The sequence below is a fragment of the Pseudopodoces humilis genome, chromosome 8 (genome assembly GCF_049639895.1).
Source record: "Pseudopodoces humilis isolate 2021_Gansu_Grassland_sample_001 chromosome 8, ASM4963989v1, whole genome shotgun sequence".
Lineage (NCBI taxonomy): Eukaryota > Metazoa > Chordata > Aves > Passeriformes > Paridae > Pseudopodoces > Pseudopodoces humilis.
The window spans coordinates 36,580,591-36,607,942 of NC_142207.1; the positions used below are offsets into that span (position 1 = coordinate 36,580,591).

The following is a 27,352-nucleotide window of genomic DNA, read 5'->3' on the forward strand; positions in this document are numbered from 1 at the left end:
GGCCAAGGAAATGAGGGACAATAAGCCAGGATGAGCACCCCAGGCCAGGGTAAAGGAACTGGGGGTGGGAAAAGCAGGAAAAGAGGCAACATGTGAGGTACGGGAATAGCACAGCACAAAGGCTGGGACACAAAAGTCCAAGAGCGGAGCTTCGTCGTTGGCCCACGGTTCCTATTCTCTCTCTCACACACACAACCCTCTCTCCTGTGTAACCATCTGCAGAGGAACCAAGGATATTCTGACCCCTTCTATCTTCGTGTCTTTTGATTTATTTCATATTTTTGTCAAATCACCTATTTACAAAAACTTGAAACAAACTCAACAGGTGACGCTATTCTCCACAGACCAAAGTCGAGCTTGATCTGGTTTACATTTTTCTTGCATCTTCTTGTTAAAATTTTCCAACAGGCTTTCAAAGTGAAATTAGACTTTTTTGTCAAGCCCAGCTCCCCAACACGGCCTTATTCTCAAATGGCTGGAGATTGATTAATTTGGGTTTTTGATTTGCCGAAGTGACAAGAAGTCAGACATTACAAAAGCGGGAGCAGTGAATGGGATCAATTAAAGAGCAGAAGCAGCAACACAATTAATAGCACCAGGTTCAAGAGGAGAAAGAAAGCGCTGATGACGAAAACAACAGCAACAGCTCTGCCTGCAGCAGGAATCTTTGCTGCGACCCAAGGAAGGCTGAATCCAAAGAGGGTGTTTCAGAACTTTCACTATGCCATTAGTGCTGAAATGAAATAAGGCAAAGATGTCGGTAGCTGGTGGACTGAATAATAAAAAAATAGCTGGACACTTTCATCCTCCACACATGTGTTTTAAATAAAGGTGAGAAAAGCAATCCTTTTATTTAAACAGGGGAAGCAAGAGACTATAACTATCTGTAGTTTGTATTTCAGACCCATTTCCCTGAGCTGAGATTTTTCTGACTGTGAAATCCACTGGTCTCCAGCTTCCCTTTACAGCTATTACCATAAATGCTCTATCAAGTTCTTTATCTTCCTCCACCGCCTCAGACCGAAGTTAAAGGGATGCTGCAATCGCACAGCGAACGCGGAAGGCTGAAGTCAGGCACAGATGTACAGGACTGACATTAAAATCCTGTCACAACTGCAGCTTGGCACAAGTCTGTGGATGCAATAAACACCTGGGAGAAGGGCTGGCACGAGATTACAGCCTCCAGGATGAAAAAAAAAGGCAAATATTTGTCAAGCACGGAGAGCTCATACCTTTGGAAGGAATCAGGTGCATGTGGTCATCACCGAGCTGAGTGCAGCCGGACACTCAAGCTATGAAGGGCTTAAATTAACCTGCTGCACTGAAGGAAATTAAAGAGAGCTCTGAGCAGAACTGGGGGATGGACACCAAAGAGCCCCAGGAGTCTTCCCTTGCCACAGCATCTCTCATTTTTGCAGCCTTGTGCCCAGAGCCTGCAAATGCCAAAGCTGTGTCCCATCATCCTCAGGAAGCCCCACTGAATGACTAGTTTTCCTCTAAGAGCAATTTCAACTAAATAAGGAAAACAAAGCTTCCTTCTAGACAGGAAAAGAGGGATCTCCCTGCTTCTGGAGAGTCTGGCTCTTGCTGTGTGGCAGCACCTCAAGTGACCAGACCTCAGGGTGTGAGTGTCCCTTCAGCTTTGTGAAAAGGGAGGGACATCGTCCACAGCCTGGGGGGAGTCAATCAGTCTCAAGATGCTCAGGCACAGATACAGGAAGGCTTCAGAAATTTTGGAAAGACCCTCATTACCATCTCCCTTATCTAAAGGGAAGACAAATCACCTCCATCTCATTCCCTACCAACAGACAATGTTGGGCCATCATAAAGGAAGCATGAGAGCAGAAATGCAACAATAGAGCTTAAAAAAAAACCTACAAAAGTGAATTTTCTTTCCTAAGGAGCAACACATTACAGTGCTGGTGAAACAGCATCCTGCTCCCTGGAACTTGAAGGATGGCTAGGAAGAAAAGAAGCTCCCTTTCAAAGGAAGCTCCTCGTTTCCAGGAGGAATTCACCAGCTCCCACAAGGAGAGGACACAACTATTTCTACATAATTCTCTCCTGTGCTGCCAGGACGGTGACAAGCAAAGCAAAGATGGTGTTTTAGAGGACCTGCAACCTCAGAATGTGAACTGGGGATGAGATCCTAATCCTCCTCCATACATTTTGCCTGGAGCAGGTTTAGGTCAGGGGCAGGGATGATATAAACTACTCCCTGAGCGAGCAGGGTTTGTTAATTTATCTCATCCTCCATTACACAGACACATCCCTACAGTCCCCTCCTCTGCTCTGGATGTGAACATGCCCTGTGGAAAGATCAAGCCTGACAAGTTGTTTGAACACATAAGGACAACAAAGCAGGAAAGAGATGCTAGTCTGGGATGCTGCAGGATGCCACCACATCCCAAGGCAAACTAACTTTGTGGCTCCTGCTGAACAGACCTACAGTCGAGATGTACAGGGAACATCCCTAATTCTTCTGGCAGAACGTTTGCACTGGGCAGCATCAGCCCTGTGAGCCTCACGTGGTGTCACCCTGAATTGCTCCCAGCTGGGTGTAAGATGCTGTTTCCCTGGGATGTGGAACAGAGAGGTGAAAAACAGCCACAAAAGGCAGAAATGATGGGGATTTACTGCAGGCAACTTGTTCATTTCAGGGAATTTGTTCCCTCCCCACGAGGGAGAAAGGAGATGGATGGTCCTTTTGAAGGCACATCTCAGCGTAGAAGCCCCTGGTTCAATTCCAGGTCATGTGCTGCTCTGTCTGGGGTAGTTCAGATGGAGCCTGGAAGCTGGAAGAGGATGGTCTTTAAGGCCCTTCCAACCCAAACCACTCTGAGATTCTATGATTCATGCTGGGATTGGTTTCTGTCTTCCCCTTTTGGAGCCAGGTATAGATCATCAGACACCTCAAGAACAGCTGCCAACTGCAGCACCCTGGATGTGGCAAATGCAGCAGGAGCATCCCCAGGAATGGTGGTGTGGGAACAAAAACAAGAACACATTTTGGGTGAACAAGCTCCATCATGGTCAGGTACATACCAGTGTGTGACAAATTCTATTTTAGATCAAAATGAGATGAATAAAAAATTCACCTTAATTACACAGAGGGGGGCAGAGCTCCGCCCTGATCCAACCATCAGCGTTAACCTGTCTTCTCACTGCATTAAAAAAATCCTCATTTAACAACATTTTGCTTTAGAAATAGAGCCTGCAGGTCACCAGGCACTTGGAAAATAATGAATCCGTGGCTTACTGAATCACTTCCTACTAAAATATTTACCTTGTGTTTCAAGATAGGCAAAGTAAGACAGAGAGGAAGAACTGACTCTCTTCAAAGAGATGCTCAGAGCCAGAAAGATGTCTCGTCTCTACTCCTGTACTTTAACCTTCCGTCTGTATAACCTGTGGATAACTTCAAGCTTCAAACCCACTCTGTGGTAATTGAGAAGAGGTTAGGAAACTCTCCACTGTCAGTCCACGAGACTTCAGTGACAAGCCTTAATATCAGTGTTTTGGAGGGGGGGGAAAAAAAATCAAGAGATTTTCACTATTAACATTTTCCAATTAAAGCTGAATAATTGCTGGATAGCAAATTGGCTGTTAATTGCATCATGCTAGGCAGGAAAAAGCTAAGGCATTCCTGGTAATGTATGCCATGAGCAGCGGTGTCAGAAAGGAAGAGAAATAATGGTAGCAACACCAAGACTGCTCTTAATCAAAGGCAAAATCAAACATTTTCCTATCGCAGAGAGCCAGAGCTGAAGAGCGAAGCTCTTAAAACACAAAGCTCTGTCTTTCAGAGGTGTCAGGTGGCGCAACTGCCATCGACAAACTTTTTTTTTTTTTTTAATTTTCAACTTTAATCAAGCTCTCTTTCTAGCTCTTGGATAAATAAATCGGGGCCCTTCATCAGAGGAGCCCCCAGTGCACTGGATAATCCTCAGGCCCCGGCCCGTGGGTGGCACAGCCACGGCTGCGTGAAGGGAGGAGATCAAGTGTGACAAATGAAGGGCCCTGGGACATGAAAGGGGAAGGTCTCCCACCTGCAGGAAGGGAAGGCCGAGGCTCTGAGCTCAACAACAATCCCCAGGTTGTGGCCAGGCCCCGGCACAGAGGCCTCTTTCACTCCCCGTGTGCGCTGTGAGGCAGCTTTGAAGTGTTGGATTCCATGGGGAAGGGATACGCGACATCCCGAGCGGAGCGCGCGCTCTGTGATCCGCGCCTGGAGAAACCCGGCCCGCCAACAACCACGCTTGGGGAGGCAACAGCTCTGCTCTTCACTGCAACAGAAACTGCTTTAAAGGCAGGAAGGAATAAAAGCACTGAGTGTGTTTCTTGCACGCTCTTCCTCCAGACCCTGCCCAACAAAGCGCTGCGCTCCCGGCCATACGTTAAACAAGAATTAACTATCACAAGCATCTACTGCAGCTTCCAGAGCGTGGATGTGAAAAGAAGAAATCCTCAAATCAGGAACTGCTCCCATGGCAGCTATACATGAACATTTTGCTTTCTCAACTTCGCATTTAAACCTTTACAAAACTTTAAATAAATTTAGATTTTATATTGCTTGATAAACTTTGCTTATTTAAACTAAGATAAAAAGAAAATAAAATAAATAAAAGAATAAAAAATAAAAGAATAAAAGAATAAGAAATAAAAGAAAATAAATAAAAACCTTAATAAAATAAAAATTAAAAATTTAAAAATATTAAAAAAGTAATTTATTAATAAAATAAATGCTTGCTGATTTTTAATTTCCCTTCTTTATTTATTATTTCCCTCCTTAAGTCTTCCTTAAAATACAGAAATACAGAATTCACTGAGGTTATGAAATTTGTAAGCCATGCTACTTGAATCAAAGAGTTTATAAAATGGCACATTCTGCTCTTGCAGTGTTATGTCTTTCCTCTCTGCTTACTTGAGACTGCGTCAATTTATAATGTTCTCTGCAAACATGATTTTATTTTCAAAGTCCATAACCTCCTGCAGGATATCGTGTGAATCCAGCTCATGTATTTAATTCCTCGCAATTACTGCAAACATTTCAGATTAAAGCAACCTTAAACTGCAAACCTGCAAAATAAAAACCTTTGAAACTTAACGCTCTTCTAAATACAAATGAGATTACAAGACAGCCTTGCTGATGAAGAATTCCCCTTGTCCAGAGGTGTGATCACCTTCAATATTATACTTTACCATTAAAATGTTTTTCTGTGATGATTCAAAATAATGGTCCTAATATAAAACCAGAGAAGAGAATACATTTTGCAGACTTCTAAGAGCTGTATCTGAAAAATGTCTGAGCTACACAGAACCATGCTGGGTTTCCAGCTTCCTTCCTTGAGAAGTCCTGACTTTTGGAAAGTCTTTCTTGGCCAGGAGCCTGAAGAGCTGATGAAGAACATTCACCATCCTCACTATTCTGTCAACTGAAACTGAAACTAAAGCTGAAACTCCAAGAATAAAAATTAAGTGCTTTGGCTTAAGGGATTTTCCCCTCTTTTTTTCTCCTGAGTGGGGATAACAGAGAAGCTGTGACAACCAAGCCCAGCTACAGTCAGAAACAGCACTGATTTACTGAACACTGCCAGACAATCAAATCAGATTAATCAACATCAGTAATCAGAAATAAATCACCTTTTTTCCCTATTATAAAGAACATTCTACTTGCATTTTTACTTCAGTGTAAATTCTAAGCTGAACTAAATGCAAAATATGTATTCAAACATCCATAAGTAAATGCTGAGAAAAACCAGAGCTTTATAGTTCAGTAAAAAAGTTAATTTAGTCCCATGAACAATTTACTGACAGACACCTGGCACTCCAGGCTGTGAGCAACATTAACATCAGCATCAAGTTGCCAATGTCAAATTACCTGAGGACGCAAACTCATGTTTCTTGGAATCAGGAGCAGGATTTAATTGCCGAATGCAACAATTCTTTGTATTTTAATCAGGGGGAGAGAGAAAGAAGAGGATCTTCAGCATGAAAAGCAGATGGAGAATTGCAAAAATGTAGCTCAGGGTTTAGACAGCAGCACTGGATAAAGAGAGGAGCAGCTGAAACTCAGCCAAGCTGTGCAGAAACGCCCATGGACCCAAAGTCCTCCCTAAACCAACATCATGGCAGAGTTTAAACCTCAGAGGGCTCTTGGTGCCAGCACAGACACAAAGTAAAGAGCTGCTTCCAGATCTCTCACTCTTTTTTGTGGCTTCTCTGCTGGATACAAGGCCCAGTGGGACCAGATGGCAACAGCTCATCTCCAGTTTGGTGGTCACTGAGCTGCCACCCACGGCCTGGATGGGCAGAAGGAAGGCACAGATCCACAGAATAATTTTGGTTGGAAAAGCCCTCTGAGACCCTTGGGTCCAGCCCCTAACACAGCACTAAAACTTCCCTAAGTGCCACACATTTTTTAACACTTCCAGGGATGGTGACCCCAAAGTTTCCCATTAAGCTGAGATTCCTGTGGCCTGCAGAACAGAAGGGGTAAGCACTGGGTCCTGCTGCTTCCAGAGGCTAACACATTCCTAAAATTCCAGGGCAGACAGCACCAGTTGGATTAATGTCCCAAACACCTTCTCAGAGCATTATTTATCACCATTGCCCTCCAGGCCTTACATTACTTTGGGGAACCACAGGTTGCAAAACCCCATTGTCCCCTGCCTGAATTAAAACCAGTTTGAAATCTCAAGTCCTGCAGGATCAGCAAATCCAAAAAATTGCCAGTCTCCTGTTTCCTAGGACATTGCTACACAGAATTTTTTAGTATTTCTGGTTGATTGAGCTATTTCAGGTGACAGCTTGTCAAGAATGCCAGGTAAATTTAAATACTGGAAGCTTCTCAGTACACAACCTCATGTGGAAAGGGGATGGTCTTCCAGAAATGGTTAAAAAGTAGTGCTTTATAACCCAAGTTTCCTCAAGGTATCTTGAGAAAGCAAAGACAATAATAAGTTCTTGTTAGCAGAGTTTACCCTGCTGAACTGCAATAGTTTCCCTCTGGAAATATTTTGCCAAAAGCAATCTGTGGATCACAAAAAGGTATGGAATGTAGAAGAATGTTCCCTTTCCTGTCCTATGAAAGATAATGTAATCTATGTGCACGCATTATAACTGGTGAATTTTATTATTTTAAGTAGTAAGAAGTACAGAAAGCCCCAGAGTAGCTCTAAAGCAGCTAGAAAAAAAAAAAAAAAGGAGAAAATAAATCTGTATTTGCTTTTCAGTCCTGATTTCCATATTAGAAAAGCAGGAAAAAGCTCTTCTGACCTAAACCAAAGTCAGTAATCAGATCTGTATACACTGACCAAAAATCTATGAATCTATTTGAAATTATATCATTGATCCTGATGAAGAACTTTCCTATGGAATTCCAGCAGCTCTAAATGACATTTTCTGATGTCAGATGCAAGCTGAACCATTTCCTTTTCCAAGGCAGAGCAGAAGGTTCCATCATTTAATCATTCCCAGCACTTAGGATCAGACAAGTAAGGCAAGTTGCAAGGTCTGCATTAATATCAACACTCCAGCGACCTCTCACACCCCATGGCACAGTGAGAACTCAATTTGATATTAATAAACCCCAACACCAAACTGTTAGAAACTCCGAAGACACCCGGTATTACAACTTCCATAAATTACAGCTGAGCTCAAATGGCCCGTACAAGCAATTGTACAGTGATAAAGCCTAAGTGGATGATATTTAAACAGATATTTGATTTACTGCAGAATTTTACATCATGCTGGAATTCAAATGACAATTTACAAGTGCAGAGAGCAGAAATGCCTGCCCCATGCAAAGTGCTGTTTGCAGTGCTCTGTCAGAAGAGCTGAGTGCTCTTCAGGAAGGAATCCTTCCCTCTAATGGTCTCGGGGCACAGAAGCCAAATGATAAAACAGGACATTTAAACAGAGAATGAACCAAGCTGCTGCTTCACCCCCAGGTAGGAAATTGCATCCTCACAGTGATGTCTCACAATCCTCATTTTTGCAAGGCCTTCCTGGCATCACAAAAACTTCTGATGTGAATTTGGGGGTGTGTTCTTTCAGGTTCTTTGGAGATGCACAAACTGTGAAGACTGGGGAGCAGACAGACCCATCTCTTCAGTGGCATCAGCACCACCAAAATCATGGAATTGTAAAAGCTCTCCAAGGCCACCGAGTGCGACATGTGACTGTCCCCAGCCCTGAGTGCCACATCCAGCCCTTCCTTGGGCACCTCCAGGGATGGGCACTCCAAACCTCCCTGGGCAGCCCCATCCCAAGGCTTGAGCTCCCTTTCCATGGAGAAATTCCTGCTGCTGTCCCCCTGAGCCTCCCCTGGCCCAGCCTGAGGCCGTTCCCTCTCCTCCTGTCCCTGTTCCCTGGGAGCAGAGCCCAAACCCCCCGGCTGTCTCCTCCTGGCAGGAAAATTTCCTCATGGAAAGGGTGGTCAGTGACAGGATGCCCAGGGAAGTGGTGGAGTCATCATGCCTGGAAAGTGCTCAAAAAACATTTGGATTTGGCACTTAGGAGCAGGGATTAGTGGTGGGCTTGGCAGTGCTGGGTTAAGGGCTGGACTTGATGCTATTAGAGGGTTTTTCCACCTGTAAAAATGTCGTGATTTTATGGAAATAAGAGCTGGATTTACAGAGGAGGAATTGTGGAATGCACAATCCAGAACAGAACTGTAACACCCAAACAGATCACAAATGGCTCCCCTGAGACCAGAAACCCTCCTGTTCCCCAGCAATGAGCAGCTACAGATAATTCTGGGTAATAAAAAATCCCCAAAAACATCAAGGGGAAGATTTATCAGAGGAAAAAACATCACAGGCTTCTAGTGGGATCCAGGAAAACCTCTGGGCCAATAGCTGGAGCAGCAGTAATTGTTCCAAATCTATCAATAAAGCTGAGCTGCTCCTTCATTGACTGCAAACACCAATTTCTTTCATGGGGGATTATAAGTTGATGTTCATGGTCTCTCTACCACCATTAGGGTGATAAACAGTTGAAACTACATCAGGATCTGACACGAAGATCAATTCTGAGTCCATAAAGAATCTACACAAGAGATTCTTGGACAGGGATTTACTGCCCCCAGTTTTTATTCTCTCTCGCTGCTAAAATTACTTCTGTCAAGCACTCACAAGAGTATGGAGGAGAAGGGGAAAAAAAAAAAAAAAAAGGAAAAAAGGCAAAAAGAATTAATTTTTCATGTGCTGCTGGATCAGCCTTTTAAAATTTCGGGAGTTTTTAAGGCAAATATGTTCCTGCATTGGAAATGATGCTGAACAGCAGGTGGGACTGAGCTAAATAGTGAGCCAGCAGCACGAGCTGCTCACTATCCAGCACGCAGCAATTTGAAACACCAAACTAAGCTGTCGAGATTTTCTCCCAGGGCAGTCGTGGGCTTCATGTTACCAGCGCCAAATTATATTAGACATTTAATTTTAAACCTCAGGTACTTAAATGTAAAACCTTACAACAGTAATAGTCATAAAGCAGTGGGGCATTCCATTTCAGAGAATGGATTTTTCTATTTTTCCCCTTTAATTTAACCAGCACCTCCTGTTTTGTGGCTCTGCCCACTACAAAGTAATTTATCTAATTAGGAGATGTTCACAGCTGCTTGAAAGACAGAAGCCCCAGGAAACCAAAGGTCTGGTTTGGAAGACTTTGAAAAGTTCTCTGGAGCCACACAAAGTATTAATTTAATGTGAAAAAAAGGTGCAGAGAAAAATTGAATCCCAATATGTTATTTTGTCTACAATAAAACCACGTGACAATAAGCAGGCATATTCTCCAGTACATTGGCATTTGAATTCCAAAAGATGCTTAGCTTCTTGCCATACCTGCTGCTTTCACAGTATTAGCTTTTTATGACTAAAATTCAAAAATCTTTTAATGGAGAAAAAACCCCCAGAAATTAAAAAGGGTTTTTCATGCGTCAACTTGCCAACATAAAGGACACATCTCTGAGCTTACCCAAAGATGATACACTCAGAGCAATCAATTATTCTTGAGGTTTTGTAGGAGTTTTAGCGCAATACTTCTGAGTCTGCTGACCCTTAGTTGCCTAAAACTCGTTTTTAATCCAACTTTCCCTCCGTATTTATTAAAAAAACAAACTTCTAAAATTTTTTTCTTTAAAAATATTAGAGCCTCTGCAAGAAATTATTCGAGGTAGGCTGATTCACAAGTACCCACCAGTCACCTGCAATTTCAAAATAAGTATTTCACAGGTAATTCTGGCTGTCATCTCTTTTGAGCCAGAAGTAATCCCATATGAATGTCAAGTCAGAAAAAGGTACTGCACATATAGGAGGGTGCAGAGCTGGGGTGGGAGAAAAGGTTCCCCTCATCAGGAATTGCAAAGCAGCTCGGGATCAGCAACAGGAGCAAAAGGCAAGTCCAGCAAACACAGCATTCTGATGTCAAGGGGATGGCAAAAGGCAGGAATTTAGGTGCTATTTCTGCTTTTTAAGATTTTATTTCCACGCTGCTCACTGAATTTTGAAGGCTTTTCTCCCCTGCAGCCTCATTTGGGACATCTGGCACAGGGATGGCACCTGCTCAGCTGCCTGCAGGTGTCTCATGGTGCACAGGACTGCAGCCTACAGCTCCTGCTTTCCTCCTAGAGCCAGCACTCAACACTCTTCATCTTGCCTTAGAAAAGCTACGGGATGAAAGGCACAAAAAAAGCCCAAACTTTGGCCTAACCTTTTAGAAGGGAGATGGATTAAAATGACAAAGCAGCTCAGGAAAAAGAAACAGAAAATATGTAATTTTAAGTGGGAAACCAGCTCAGCATCCATGCTGGGCAATGAATGCTGCCTCCCCTAAAAGCTTTACCAGGAGTGGGTGAGCTGGGTGGACACAGAAAAGAACAGGGCTGGAGCATTTATTTCACTGTGCTGCTTCACAACATCCCTGCCTTCCTACAAGGCTCAACCAGAAAATTCTTAGGCAAAATCTGGACCACTTTAATGCAAATTCTCCTGAAGGTGCTGCCCACATAGTTATAGCTCTAGAAAACAGTCTGTGCTTTGTTAAGTATGAATTTGATAGTTAATGCCACTCTGAAACAAGGTGATCCTGATTTTAAACCTTCTGTTCTCCTAAGATGGCACTGAAAACCTGTCCAGAGCTGCTGGAAACCCCAGAGATGCTCTCAGGATGCTATAGTCAGATTCAGACCTTATACAGACACAGAAATATATATGGGACACGTGAAATATTTCCCATATTCCCCTGACTGGTCCTATTTTAGGGGCAGCCATCAGAAACAATATTCCTCCCCTTTCTCCTGACCTATTCAGCTTGGTCTGGTAGCAAATACCACATCTACCCTTTAAAAACAAGTATTGCTACAAAGTACTAATCCCAAAACACCACCAGGAATAGTGTCTGCTCCTTTTAATGCTGTTAATGCTCCACAGAGGAAACACTGAGACGGTGCCAGGAGTGTGCAGGCAATGGAGCAAGAGCACAGCAGAGAAAGGACACACTGAGGAGATCTGGAGGGTCATTTACTGCTAATACCCATCACACAGGGCAAGGAATCCGAGCAAACAACACACATTATGTGGCTGCTCCATCCCTGAAAGCATCCAAGGCCTGGCTGGATGGGGCTTGGAGCAACCTGGGATAGTGGAAGGTCTCCCTGCCCCTTCCAACCCAGACCATTCTGGGATCCTATGATCATGTACCTGAAATTAAAATTAAGCAGTATTGTATCTACATTAGCTCTTCATGTTGAAAAAAGAATCACAGAATTCTTTCAGGTTTCTCCAAGTCCCATCCAGCCTGGCCTTGGACACTTCCAGGGCAGCCATGGCTTCACTGGGAAACCTCTGCAGGGCCTCACCACTCTCTCAGGGAAGGATTTCTCCCTAATATCCAAGCTAAACCTCCTCTCTTTCACTTTAAAGCCATTCCCCCTTGCCCTGTCACTCTGTGCCCTCATAAAAGAAGTATTGCATGGACCCATTCCCTTTTTTCCAATTCCCCTTTCCCCTCGGACACTGCCAAGTTCAGCACCCAACAGCACAACGGGGCTGGCATCATTTTGGGTTTTTTTTCCTTTTGAGATAAAAAGCAAGAGCACCAAACTCCCCATTGATCCCAAAGCACGTGACCCCCCCAAGCTCCAGGTTTCTTACCACTGCTAATGCCAGAGTTGGCAATGACTGTGGCCTCGCTCCACTGATCTGCACTGGAGACCGAGTAGGAGCGCTGGTGCATACCGTCCGGGCGGCTGTTGAAGGACACCAGACTGATCCCACTGGCCATCTGAGACACAGATGTGCTAGTAGTCACGTTCCCTAGGCACAAAGGGAAAACAAATCGTGTCAATAGAGAGGACAAAAGGGGTTTTGCGTCAGGATGGATGGGGGGTATCTTGAACAAGAGCAGAAACAGGGATTACTTCACCCACTCTCCCTGAAGCGCTGGTGCTGATAGTCCTGAGACCAGCTCAAATCAAGCTAGGAAGACAAAAAAAGCCAAATTTCTCATGGTGTCACCTCATTCTGTTCATTCACCTTCTGGGAAACACGATCCTCCACCACCCTGCTACCAGGCACACTCTCTGGAGTTTGCTTGTTAGACTGCGCACAGAAAATCAATTTATTCCTAAAAGCCACTGTTTATACAACTGAGCCAACTCCAAGAGTTTAAAACAATCCACCTCTAAATAATACCTGACACAGGTATGTCCCCCCAGAACACAATGATGGGGAGCAAATGACTGCCAGCACTGAAAAGCCAAGGGAAAAAGAACAACAAACTTTCTTGGACATTTAATCTTAAAACAGCATTGTGACGCAAAGCAGTCACTGGGCTGACTGCAGGGATCATTCCTGGGGCTCGTCCCTGGAATGTGACACAAAGAACAGCCTTTACCCCGCTAACACTTCTGTGTTTTCACAATCACTGAGGCCTAGGACATTAAAATGCTGGGAGCTGTGTGAGAGCAGGAGTGACAGGGACAGGTTTCTCACCATAAAACAGGACAAGTGGGATCTGCTTGAATACATTTTAGAGTAGAAACAATTAAAACCTTTCCAGAAACTCAGGTTTCTGATGGTCTTACCCACCACTTGCTATGAGCCAAAACCTGCTCCACACTTTTGGGTTCTGAGCACATTTTATTCCATTCCTAGCACGGGTCTTGCATATCATAACGCCACAAAGAATTTACAGTGCCAGTTTCATTCCTCATGGCAGCTCTCTAAAGGTGCCCCACAGGTCCTCTACGGATTGCAGAACACTCTTAAAAAAAACACATGCAAAGGGAAAGAAACAGACGCAATACTATAACGTACCCTCACACTTTGCATTGCCATTGCACCTTCTACTGATGAGTTCAGAAAAATTAATGAATTAATTTTCAATGCTCCTGTGAGGTTGTTAATTATCTGCTATCATTTCCCCCATTTTTCAGAGGTTAAATGACCCAGGGCCACAAAGGAAGATTGTGGCAGACTTGAAAATAAAACCCAGATCTCCTGACTCCCAGTTCTATCATTATGTCTTTTCCCAGAGCAGCCTTTGGGAAGACAGCAGAGCTTAGTGAACTACTTTGTGTTTATTAGAGTTGGCATAATTGTCCCTTTCTCTCCTCCCCTTTCCCAAGACAAAATCTCCTCTTTAGTCCTTAACACAGATCCATCACAGTATCTGTGTCTTCAATGTACTTACTCAGCCCTCAAGAACTTCTGCCTGGCAATCCCTGCTTTGAAGACATCAAATACAGACAGAAAAACTCATTTGGTTAATTATGTAGAGTCTAAGGTGAGTTTTGGAGCCATGTTGGGACCTCCCAAGACATGAGACTACAGAGCAGAGGACTACATTGTAATTCAGTATTTTAAAACCACAACAGAAAATGAAAACATGAGCTGACAAAAGTTGTATTTTGTGCTGTCTTAAAAGAAATCTCTCATTCCAAATCAGCTTCTGTGGTGTTTGAAATCCCCTTTTCTCCTGGTTTTCACAATCCAGAAAAACAATTAATATTAATAAATTATTTTGATGATCCACCGCATTAGAGGGAATGGTTGATGTGAGCGACAAGAGTTTGAGACTGAGTGGGTTTTACAAACTTGAGATTTAGGCCAACACAGACTCAACACAAGCAGTGATATTTTTATGCTGACATCTTCCACCTAGTCCACGAGTTTTTGAACACAAGTGTCCAATCACCTTCTAACCATGATGCAAAACCAAACCTTCAAAAGAGAACATCCAGACTTCTATGTCATCGTGTCAGCACCAAAAGCTCTACTCTCACCTCAATGCCATCTGAGGAAACTCCAACCCCACGCTGTCACATGAACCTGCTGAAAAGTGACTTATTCTGGGAACCAAAGAAGAAGTTTTCTTCCACTGCACCTCTCTCAAAGGTATGGGCTGCTAGCACAAAACAGGTGCCAAGTGCACTCATGTGACACCTTACTGAACAGTGATGAACCCAGCTCAGCTCCCTCTTCCCTACTGCCATAGCCTGGTAACCTTTATCCTGCAACCTTCATTATAGTATTTATTCAGGATTAAATCCCACTTTGTCCAGGTGCTCCAAGGTGTGTATTCCCATGACATATCAGACCACTGAGCCAGAATCCCTGAGTAGATATCAGGAGGGCCAGACCATAGAAGGTAGTGTGCCTTTCTTTTCCTGTCCCCCTCCTCGATGTGTTCAGCTCTAGCACAAACTCGTTACTTAGAACCTTATTTAAAAATCATTATTTCCCAATCCAGCCCTAAGTTTTCCACTTCTCAGCCCAACTGCAGGACATGAATCCCACACTAGGCACTAATGCTGCCACCCCAAAACAAGGACTGCTGCTCTTGCACGCTGTGTGTGTCACACAGAGCTTCTCCAGCACAGTCCCACAGCTCTTCCCATCTACAGTGGGCAAACCCCAAACCAGACCTGGCAAAAGTCCTTTCATTTTCCTCAAGGGTAAAGCCTCAACAACAGAAAGCGCCTCAGACTTTCAGCAGACTAGCAGGGGACAGTGACAAAGAGGAAGCCAGCAGTACTCAGTGAAAATGCTGAAGATGTCCCCACCCATGGCAGGGGGATTGGAGCAGATGAGATTTAAGGGTCCTCCCAACCCAAACCATTCCATGGCTCTCTGGTCCACGAAAAGCAAAGTCTGAATGTTGAGTTAGGCACATGAAGCCTCCACATCCTGCACCTCTTGTCCCCCCATCAACAGACAGACAGACAGACAGACAGACAGACAGACAGACACCCATCTTCACACGGATCCCGGCCTGCTACCTGGCCCATGATGGAGCTGTGCAAGAGTTGTCTCTTCAAATGCATCCTACATGCATCAGCTGGTCGCTCAAGTTGATTAGCAGGGGGCAGTTAAATTACTATGCTAATCCATGTATTCTCAGCACTGTTTCCTTGATATGGATATGTGTATATGCTTACTGGGAAGCCTTGATTAGTTCAAGCTTCAATGTGTCAAAGGCTCCAGATTCTTTCCAAAGAATAATTTTAGCTGTACTCACATCCCTAAAGTGTGGGAGCTGATTTGAAAAGGTACTTACCTCTACCATATGCTATTTTTCTTTAAACAATTTGCATTTCAAAGGAAATATGGCATTTATATTTGAATGAATATCAGTATGTTGCCAGAACTTGTCTCAAATGAGCAAAAAAAAAGATGCTGGTCTCCTATTGAACAAAAATGTTTTCATCTACCAAAGGAGCATCAAAGAAAGAGTTCCTCTTTCTAGCTCTAGACAGCTTTATTAAAACTATCTTTTCTGATGTTATAAAACACCCCGTTACGGCCGCGCTTACAAAACGTTCAAACAATTAAGCCCCACAAAACCCATCCAAATTAAGATTCAAGGTAATTTCCAGGTTTGGCCACTGCTCAGCAGACGAGCCCCTAAGAAAAGTGAAAAGTGCTCACACAAAATCCCATTTGAATACCCATTTATTCATAAATCACCGCAAAGAGCAGGTGGAGGCAAGAGGAATTAAGCCGAGGTGTGTGGAGAAGCTGAGGGAAACACACACTGGGGGCAGGAGGAGAACAAGGGAGTCACTCTGGCTCCTCACACACAGCCCTTTTGGATTTCCAAAACAACAGAGCAGAAATGCAAGACTTAGAAATGAAATGAAAATAATCAGGATTCACACAAGCACGGGACCGGACAAGATGTGAACAGTGTGTGTCTAGTAGATAAAAGCCAAAAGGTAAAGGGTCTATTGTAAAAATGGTAATAAAATATGCAATTAAGATTAATAGAAATGATGTCTTACACATATGCACTGACTTGTTCAACAAAAAAAGAAACCACTGATGGTTTTGGTCACGTCTGCTCCGGTAATGGAACAGTACGAGGGACAGCATGTCAGCAATCCCTCTTTTGCTGGTTTTAACTTAATAATCCAGTGAATTATCACAGGTTAGTGGAACAGACATATCATTTCAAGCCTTCACCAACTACGCCACCCACTAATTACAAATGCAGAATGAATGTAATTCACAAGCAGACCCTGAGAAGTGAGATACAAGTGACACAAACGATACTGGGCACAAATGATTTCCATTCCCCGCTGCAGACACATCTGTGGTTTCCTCCAAACAAATCAGCTACCAGAAGTTACATTCACAAGTGCAACTAATATACTCCTGGATTTATGAGACGAGCAGTCAGTGCAGGAGTTGTGAAGCAGAACTATATTTTTCTATGAAGCAGCAGCCTGAGACTCGCAGGGGGCTGCACAGAAAGACTGAATCAGATAAACTGCAGCCCTACTGCTCTGCTTTCACCATGTTTTATTTGTGCCAAGCTCCTCATGTTCATGATGAGTTTCTCTGGAAAAAAAAGAAAAAAAAAAGAAAAAGAGAAGGCAATAAACCTCTTCCTCTTAAGGCCAGAGGGCTGCGCTCACCAGCTGTTAGAACTAATGAAAAATACATTAGAGTTGTGGGTCAGGAAATCCTGACTCTTGATATCAGAGGGTTAATTGTTTCAAATCATGTTGGGTCAATTTGTGTTGCAGGAATTCTGCCTATTCTTGAAATGCCCTCTAATTCAGCACCAGGCACTGTCAAGTAGGTTAGATTGGCTGTGGATGCCCCTTCCAAACCTACACCCAGCACTGCTCCCTCGAGTCTCTTCAGGGTGGAAAGGGAAAGGGAGAAGCCTCATTGCTGGCTGCAAAAAGATGGGAAGCATTCCCTTCCCATCCACAGCTCTGCATTATGCTTAGAATTCATGCCCGGAGTTGTGCAGAAACATTTCCAGTGGACAAACCTTTCCTGAGAAGTACCTGACCATCCCAGCTGTGCTTCCTGTCTCTCCTTCACCTTGGGACCAGGAACATTTGGGGATGGCTCTCCTGGGTTCCATCAGCTTGCTGCCTCAGCATCCATCTCTTCCAGGTGCATCTCGCTTTCTGTGCCCACTCTGGAGATCGTGTGCTGCACTGAAATCTGGGAAAACAGCTCCTTGCCTCTCCCACTTAAGAGAGTCCCATGCTGGGAAGGGAGGCAGTGCCCAGGTGTCTGGCCACGTTCTGAGGAGACTGTGGGACCTGAAGAGCTCTGAATTTCATAGCCAGGCTCTTGAGGGGGGTGAAGTTGCCTTCAGTATTGCCATGGATTCTGTTTCATCCCACAGCAGTTGAATATAAAGTTGAAGGGTCTCTGCCCTGCCTTTATCAGGCACCTCCAACTCCCTGAGGTTCCTCACACATAAAACATGATCGAGAGGGAGGGATGGAAATAGATGGTATTTCAGGTCCCTTCCAACCCAAACCATTGTGACTCTGATAAAAATCGCTCCAAACCACACCGGTTCCAGTGCTGGAACTCTCCCTCAACACGCTATCACTTTCAACACCGCAGCAGTAAACTCACTTCTGAGTTTCACTTAGTTTTAAGACTTTTTTTTTTTTTTCCCCCAGAAGCATTTAGTTACTGAACAAAATTCCTAAGGACAAGCAGCTGCTCCTAGAGGAAACCCTTCCATCTCCATCCCCGCCGAACTGGGCTCGATTAGCAGCTCACAAACCGAGCGGGGTCAATACTAATGAACAAACAAGGCAGTGCCAAGAAATATCCTGGCAGTGAAGGACGTGGTGCTGGGAGTATAACGAGGAAAGCTATTATTCTCAGAGCATGCCAAAGCAACACAGCAAGTGTGGAGGAAAATTAAGTCATCAGAGGAGACATCTCTTCTAAAAGAAAGTTAAACCCAAGATCTTCACTGCGGGCTTCTGCTCGAGATCCCCGACTATTTATTCTGCTGTGATCAAAGCCTGCTTTCCTTTCCTGGCAGGAGTATTATTATTATTATTATTTTTCTGTAGTTTTAACAAATAACAGCAATAAATAAGATATGCTTGGCTTTCTGGGCAAATCCTGATTGAGGTTATCTGCCTATTCAGGGACTGCAGCTTTAACTCACCCAGAGGTGAGTGTTTTCCTGGCAAAATCTCTGCTTTGTGTCACTCTTATTTGGCTGTGAATGCCGACAGGAACCGCGGATTTAACTCTGCAAAAAATAACAGCAGAGTTCCAAATCATTCTGAGGTAGGTACAGCGGAGCATGTGCAGAGCCCTGAGGCAAAGGATGTAAAATGCTTCCTAATCCCTTCGACTGTCTGTGGAAATTATTAATAATGGGACTGGAGAGGGGGTGGTGGGTCCTACCTGGGCGCTGGATCAGCACTGCTGAGATGAACTGGGCTAACTTTGGGAGCTTCCCAAGAGCTCCAAGCCTGCCCAAACCTCCTCGGGTTAGGGAGGGACCACTGCTGGCATTCACCGCCTCTTCAGGAAACAGAACAAAGAAACTTTATTTTCGCAAAAGAGACAATAGATACCAATGCGAGATGACTTTTTTTTCTTTTTTCTTTTTTTTTTTTTTTTTTTTTAATAGCTATTGCCACTGTAACAGCAGCTAAGTGAATGCATGTCTGCAGTGTGAGCAGTTTTGATAAACAGCCTCTGCGGGCCACACAACGGGGATAATGTATCCTTAAGTACTGCCAATGAGCTGCCATTCTGCACAGCCAATTACTTCTGTGCGTCTGTCACTCAAAGGAAAAATGACTGAGCCCATTAGATCAAACCTTTGTCACTGTTCCTAATGCACTCTTAGGCCTCATTAATCTGAGGGAGCAGCAACACAGCCGCCGGTGCCTCATTGCCTCCCCCACAACAGGCCCACGTGAATCTTCTCATCTCTCCCCCAAGTGCACCACGTTAATCAAGCTCTCCTTATTACCCCGGTCCCTGTCACGCCGGAGAGCGTTCTCTCTCTTAAATGCTCTCATTATGGTCCATCTTTAGAGCCGGCTGAGTGGAAAAAAAAAAAAAAATTAAAAAAAAAAAATAGAGGGGAAAAAAAAAAATCCGAGCCAGAGAGAAAGAGAAGAGGAAAAAGCAAGTCCGATCACATTAATATTCATGACAATAATTAGTATTCTAGGTCACTGAATATTCATGCTATTAGTTTGGTTTTTTATGGCTTTGCTGGATGTCCTGATTGCTGGAGTGTGGAGGAAAACAGCATGGTTGGGACTTTAGATGTCAACGGCAGTTCAATACTCCAAACACATTTGTGAATTTTTTTATTATTTTTTTTTTTCCTCCCCCTTTTGGTAAATCAGCTTCAACCCTCCCGATGGCTTTAACAGCTTAAAATCACTGGGGGGAAAAGCATGGACAATCCTGCAAAGGTCTGAACATCCAACCAGCTCGTGCTGTGCCTTGTGACTGTCAAGACACCGGGATTTCATCGGGTGGACAAGGCAGATCCGGGATTTTATCCAGGATACGGCGCCACGGAGGCATGAAAATCATCCAGAGGGAAACAGGCACCGACCGTGGGCTCCAGTCACCTGCCTGAAGCTCCACGACACATTCCTACCCCTTCACCCACCTCATCATCATTAGGGATTTGCCCATCTCCAGGAAGGATCCTCAGACAGCTCGTTTTTCCTTTTTTCTTTTAGCCTGAAGAGAAAAATCTCAGCAAACTCATTTTTCTCAATATTTAACTAACGCAGTTATTTTATCAAATATTTATTTCATTATTGCTAATATGTCCCCTGCTCCCTTTCTCCCATTATTAAGGAATATAGGGTGCTAACAGTAAAAGTTTGTGCTTTTCTAGTTCTGGAAGGGGCAAATCCTAGTCCAAAGGAAATGGAGAAAATGACCTTGAAGGATCCCCCTCTAGTGGGATGAAAGGGAAATCTCGGATGCACTTGAAATTGGGCTTTTTTCCTTTGAAACGAGCAAACTGCCAACTTTTCCTTCCCACCACTGCAGCTGTATATCACTGAACCAACAGCATAGCCACCAAGATGGAAAACTGACTGGGATGATTAATGACAAAGTAAGTCACAAACTTGCATTTGTGATCTCTGGCAAATGCATAAAAATCACGCTGAAGTTGAAGTGCGGGAAGTTTTGTGTGAAGTCACTTATGTCCCTCGGCCAGCTCCAGAATTGGTGATAAATAACTCCCAACCACCAACCTCTGGCCTTGTGGGAACCACACCAGGTCACCTCCAAGGAGGGAATTCAGAGCAGATTCCAGAACTGAGTTCAGTTCATTTATTTGCATAGGAACCCGAGGTCCACAGGCTCTGGAAAAACTGCCCACTCCAGTGAACTCTTGGCTTGAGAAACATTTTTCCTCATCGTCAGTCCGACTGTAACATCTGAATCCTCACAGTGACCCCCAATTAAGAAAGATTATTACATGATCCACAAAAAACACCGAGGATTTGATAGATGATCACAATTAATAACAGACAGGAACCTCACAGTGATAAGAACGTGGAGCTGCTGTTCTTGCAGCATCTGAAATGTCACAAGCAGTTAGCAGATAACAACCTTCAGCACACTTAACGATGGCCCTCGAACTAACACATTTTGGGATTCTTCACATACTGTACAGTCCCCATTTTAAAGAAATTTAATAGCACCAAATTATTTAAATGAAGTGTTAATCAGGAAACAATTTATCTCTACACCATAAGCTATTTTTAGACGTGAACTTTCTACATCAGTGGCTCTTGCTACAGCTCAGGCTTTGGGTTGTTTGGAGAGGAGAAGAAATAAATGACTCCTGGGAGAGATTTCAGGAATAAGTTCACCTTCAGGTCAAGCAGCTCAAATCCAACCCAATTCAGGAGTGAATGAAACCTGGACCCACTCCTGGCTCCAAAGTCAGGCTGAGCCAGCTCCTAAAGGGCAGAGAGGCTGGCCAGTGGGATGCACAGGACTCTGGCCCTGCTCCCAGCTAGAAAACAAAGCTGGAACTGAGCAAGTCCAAGAATTACCCTTTTCTGAAGGACATCCAACTGAGCTGCATCAGCAGAACGATGCTCAGTGCCATGTAAATTTAATTTAAATTTCAGTTACTTCAGCATCGTTTGTCAGTTTGGATTGAAAATACCACAGAAGTGACATAATTTTAGACTAAAGGGAGTAAACATCCATTTCCCCCAGTGCACAGATTCCTACCAAGTTAGCTTACAAGTGTGAACACCTTCCCTAAAGCCACAGTTAACAGCCTGTTATTTAAAATCTCTGCAACATAAATAACACAACTGAAACAATCCTGCATCTCTCTGTGTTTTCTGGGAGAAGCTGCCACACAGAATCCCAGTTCTTACACAATGAACCCCAAACTGCACCTCCAAGAACCCAAGAAGAGATCAGTTTTCAAATCAAAGTCAACCTTTTTCCAGGCAAGGTGCTTGGCTTTGCAACAGCAGGAGCAGCCCAACCTTCTACTCCTTTCCCTGCTTTCTGACAGAGCACAGAAAATATTCCTTTTTCCTGCTGCTGTTTCACTTCCAGTTTGTTCACTGTCCCACCATGACTGTGACAATGGACTGTGACTTGATGTCAAGGGAAAAGTATTTTTCCAAGCCCTTGTGCCTTGGAAACCCAGCAGGGAAGAGTAATCAGGAGTTTTTTAAAGTTGTGTATTCTCATCAAGGTCTTATTTATTTTTTTTTACATCTCTGAAACACAAACTCTCAAGGACTGGAACTTGGCCTTTGTTATTAAGATGACTTTTTCCCAGAGACACCTCCTTCCAGAAGCTTGGGATGTAAAGACATTTATGGATCAGGAGAGCTGTCATGGAGAGATGGTTTTATATGTCTGTTTGTCCAAGTCTTTAAAATCAGAAAAACAATCTTGTTCAGCTCAGAAGTGCCCCAAAGTGTGACAAAATCCCATGTGATAGGAATGACAGACTCCTAAACTTTCCCTTCTGTGTGTGGCACCTACGTCAGGTAAATCCAACAGAAAACCCTGTGCTTGCTGCTTGGCTGCTGCAACTCGTAGTGTCAAAGAACTGAGTTTGCCCCTCCTGAATTCCCAATATTGCCCTGACCAGCCTCATTCCCTCTATTCTGCTCACAGCACTGCTATGGGAAGCACCTTGGGAAAGACCCTCTCCATGTGGGAGGAAATTAAAGGTGTCTGATCAATCACTGAGGTCCAAAAATGCTTTAGAGAGGGAAGGGGATGAGAAGAAGGAGGAGCTCGAGCTGCTCACAGACCGTGGGAGGATCACAAGAGTGGTTGAGTTGCAAGAAATTACACTCACAGAAAACTATTTGCTGAAACATGAACTTAAAATATCAGTTACAGGCAATCAAATAGGCATTTAATTAAGAGATTTCTTGGCAAAGTTGGCACTGAAATGCAGCCTTAAGGGGCACCTTCCAAGGAGTGTTTAAGTGTCAAATGAAGGCATCAACCAAGCCAAGCAGCATTTAACTGTTTTGGGGAAGAGGTAACCTGAAGCAGAGAAAGTACAGCCAATTTACAGGCCTAAAAATCAAATTATCAAGTTCTGATTCCTCCTGTTTAGTCTAAACCTCCTCCATGTGGCAGAGCCTGTACAAAAACCTCCCAGTGACAACCAGTAAGTGACAAGTTCAGCCCTGTGATCAATTTAAAAGCATCACACAGGCTCAAGACACCACTTTTCCCAGCACTAACAAGTGAGGGGAAGCTCTGAGGCCGCAGCACAGCCTGCAAGGGATCATTTGCAGGTGTTTTGAGCTGCAGGGCAGATAACTGCAGCGATTTCAGGTGTTCTCCTGGCACTGCAGAACTCAGCCCCGAGTACCTACATGTCTCCCACCCATCAGGAGCTGTGACCACTGTCCCTGACCACATCAGGCAGGCACAGCTTGGGACAGTGCCCTCTTTTTCTTTCTTTTAAATCATTTTTAACTGATTAGCAGCTCCTTTTTATGTTTGCTTTTGAGCCAATAACAAGCAGCAGATGCCGGCCAGACATCAACAACAGCAAAATCTTGCGGTATTTCTAAGCAAGAGGATGAAAAAGCCAAGAGGGAGGAGAGAAGCCCCAACTGTTCCCACAGTGTTACTTGTAAGTCACTATCTAAACTTCCCAGCATTTGGAATTTCTGGCATAATTGACTTCTTTCTGTACCTCAGGCTGGCCAGAACACACACACACACACAGTGGGAGCTGCCTGCTGTGAACTGGCATGGAAAATTTCCCTCTGACCTGGCAATCCTAGTAGATGCCAAAACTTGTAAATTCCATGCTATAAACCTTAAATTCTTACATATCTCTAACTGTGTTTCCAGAAACATGCTTCTCTGAAGCTACCATGTAATTTTTGACTGTGTTCAAGTGTGTTAAAAACTGAAATATCTTTATTTAAATGTCTCACCTGCAGTTTATTGACTTAGTCCAGCACTTTTCTTCCCTAAATTAGGAAGTATATTGAAAACCAAAGCACTCCTCACACCTAGTCATGTAATTATATAGTCAACTGGAAAAAACCCAACCATGAAGAATTTTCTCACATGAACTCTTCCAGCACCAAGTCACAACCTGAAACAAGAGTTTTATAAAATCATGGCTTCAGACACCTCAGGTCCCTGGCCAAGATTTCCAGGGGTGTCTGCTCAGTGGCATCACTTTAAAAATCCACCTCAAACAATACCATTCAGAGCTGGAAAGAAAAAAACTTCCCTGTCTTCCCCTAATAAAGAGGAATGCCTAAAAAAACCAGGGAATTACACTTTGGCTTGGAGGACTGGGGGTTGAAATTGGATGATATTTAAGGTCCCTTCTACCCCAAACCAGCCTGATTCTATGAAGCATGAGACAGATAATTATTATCATCCAAGAGAAGACACCTTAATATCCAGGAATCCCAGGGCTGCTCATCCCAGTGAGTTTTGCACAGGGACAGGAGTGTGGGGATGGTTTTTCTGGCACATGTAGGAGGTGTCTACATTACCCACAAATGCAAAAGGCACTTGGCATTTTATGGATGTCATCCCAAACATGCTGACAGAACTTCCACTAGACCATTATGGGTTTTGTACAAGCTGTGCATTTTACAAGATAAATTGTCTCAAATGTTTTCCCTTAATGCAATTTTTTTAAATCCACTTAGCTGTATGGACAAGTACTTCAGCAAACAATAAACGTCTTTGTTTAGAGCTCAGAAGGAGCTATAAACCACTTCCATCAATAAATTAAAACAGCTTTCCAAAGAAGAATCTTGCTGTTAGGAGAATGCATAATACTGAACTTTCCAAAAGTGGGAAGAAGGGCTGTGGATCTCACCAGGAAGCCATAAAAAGCCCTTTCAGATCATACAGCATTTGCTTTTCCCAGAGTATTAGGTAAGAGATTGTAAATTCCTCCCATATGTTAATTACTGTGAAATTATGTAGGGCTTTGGCACGTACAAGGTAACAAATACACAAAGACAGACACTGAAGGCAGCTCAGAAACTCAGAATCTCTCCTGGGGGACAGATGAATAGTCAGGGCTTAAAAACTTCCCCATCAGTGGGTTTGTAAATCCCAAAATGGTTTGGGTTGGAAAGGACCCTAAAGCTCAGACAGCTTCCACGATACCAGGTTGCTCTGAGCAGCACCAGCCTGGCCATTTCCAGTTACTGAGATATCCATCCCTGTCCCAGCTGTTGAGGGTAATTCCCTACAAACACTGGAAATGCAGGCTTTCTGCCATTTTTTCCCCCCTGGCAAGGTCTTCTCTTACCTGAATTTGGAGAGATGTGTAAACTGCTCATGTCTTTGGAGAGGCCGTTGGTTTTGGGGCTGGAGATGGGGGCACAGGCTGATGTGGCTCGGGGTGGCCTCTTCCCAGGGACCTTCACAGTGGTTCTCAGCAAGTCGATCTCTTTCCCGTGAACGTTCTGCATGTAATCCTGCAAAGAGAGGAAAAAACCCCAAACCCAACATCAGACAGGGATGATGTTAACCAGGATTAATAAACTTGGTTTCACAAGGCTTTGGCCCTACATCCTCTGCCAGCACCCACCATATGGTTTTTCCTTTCCTTCCATGTTCCTGATAATCCCTTCCACACTTCTCACAATTAACCCCAAAAGTCTGGAGCTTTCTCATGGATCCTCCAACTACCAGCTGGGCAAGAGGTGATTCACAACACAGCCATGAGTGGGAACTCACTAGTCAAAGGTCCTAAACAGTAGAAGACAAGGCTGAGTATCCCTGCTGAGCACATTGACTTGTGTCCCCTCTCTGCCAGTGCTTTATGCCCCCATCTCCTTCCCCAAATTTGGCTGGAATGGGTCAGCAGGCACCAAAGTTACAAAAGGGAACCAGCAGGGAAGGTTTCAGTAATCCCAACTTTGTTTCCTTAGAACATGACCCTTCCTGAACCTAACCAAAACATCATCAAAGGGGGAAAAAAAATCATGCAAATTGCATCTGATTAGAGCAAACACTGGGAGCCAGAAATGGAAAAGGCTTTTGCTAATTCTTGCTTGGAAAGCTCACAAAGGGGAAATAAACAGGAAAGCAAATGGACATGGGTGTTTTCATCAGAGGGCAAATTGATCCTGGGATACACCAGCACAGGTATTTCCAGGAGAGATGGCGAATGGTAAAGTCAGTACACAAGACACCTAAGTTCTCATCTCCTGGTACACAGGGCTGTGGTCACTCACATTCCAGAAAAAAATAATTGAAACTGGAACAATTATGAGGACATGAAAAGCAACAAAAGAGACACTCTTGTAAAGGGGATATGCAAGAGGGGCAGCACAGGAGAGTAAAATCAGGGGTGAAAAGGGGCAACAGCACTGCACAAAAAGCTGCCCAGAGAAGCTGGGGCTGCCCCTGGATCTCTGGAAGTGTCCCAGGCCAGGCTGGACAGGCCTTGGAGCATCCTGGGATAGTGGAAGGTGTCCCTGCCCATGGCAGGGGATGGAATGAAATGAGCTTTAAGGTCCCTTCCAACTCAAACCATTCTAGGACTCTGGGATTAAGGACCCCAAGAGAAAAAACAGTGATTTGAGGTGGCTGGGAGAAGATCTGGGCTCCCATTTCCAAAGAAATTTCCTGAATTCACCCAAAATCTGTATCACTGCTGCCACAATCCAGGGAGCTGATTGCTCCCTCATCAAGATTCTTTCACCTTTGGCAGTTTTTACAACACAAATTATTTCTTCCGCTCAAAACCCATCAAAAATCTGGAGCAGCAATAATTTCTTCATAGTTAACAGAAATCAGTGATAAAACCCTCAAACTAAGCCATCAAGGAAGCTTATTTTTCCCAAGCTCTGTGAGAATTATTAACAAGAAAAGGTGAGGTCTGAACAATTTGTGGGGAGAGGACACAGAGCTCTGCTGCCAAGAGAAAAACAAAGGCAATCCACTCAGGAAAATTCCTTTACTAGGTGCTGGAGAACAAACAACTTTCATCCATAAATTATGAACCTGGCAGCACTTTCTTGTTTGGGTGTCACTTCTTCACAAATTAAAATACAATAAACAGAAGATAATTGAGCATTTATTGCTTGTGGGCTCTGAAGTGAGGTTTAATCAGAGAGTGACTAAACCTCGGCATGTGCTCTTTTCTAATAGTTTTATTTAATATACAACCAACTTCAACTGGAGAAGGGGGTTTTGGATCCAATTTGGGTGAAGGGTGGGTGTGATCTCCCAACTTGAGATGTGGCAGGGTGTTATTGAAGGTTTTTATAACTGGGGGTAAAGCAGGCTGAGGTGAGCCCCAAAACCAGTGGAGGAAGGGAGGGAGGGTCGACAAGCACAAAACCAACGCGCTGCAGGCGCCGTTACAGCGACGCGCCCGGAACAACAACAGATGCCGGGTAGGTATTAATGTCAGCTTAAATATTTATGGGGATATATCAAATGTAAATAATAAAGGGCCTTTCATCGTGTGCAGGATGCACGGCGATAATCTGCGGGTCTCCCCGAGGAGGGGAGGGCAAGGACCGCGTTCCCAGCCCCGTCAGATCCCCGCTCGGGGAAGGAAAGTTCAAACTACAAAATGATGC

At 44.0% G+C, this 27,352-nt stretch overlaps 1 protein-coding gene across 8 annotated transcripts in view; it reads right to left on the reverse strand.

Moving 5' to 3' along the window:
• The window catches only part of AGAP1 (ArfGAP with GTPase domain, ankyrin repeat and PH domain 1), a 308,125-nt gene that overhangs the window by 85,955 nt on the left and 194,818 nt on the right, over positions 1-27,352 (reverse strand). For 5 of the 8 annotated variants that reach the window (XM_014261324.2, XM_005532756.3, XM_088058485.1 and 2 more), the window contains 2 exons: positions 25,066-25,234; positions 12,153-12,314 (listed from right to left, as the gene is read on the reverse strand). In XM_014261324.2, the coding sequence (XP_014116799.1) occupies positions 12,153-12,314; positions 25,066-25,234 (331 nt within the window). The remainder of the gene's footprint in view (positions 1-12,152; positions 12,315-25,065; positions 25,235-27,352) is intronic. The other 3 variants (XM_005532757.3, XM_088058486.1, XM_088058487.1) reach the window with 1 other exon arrangement.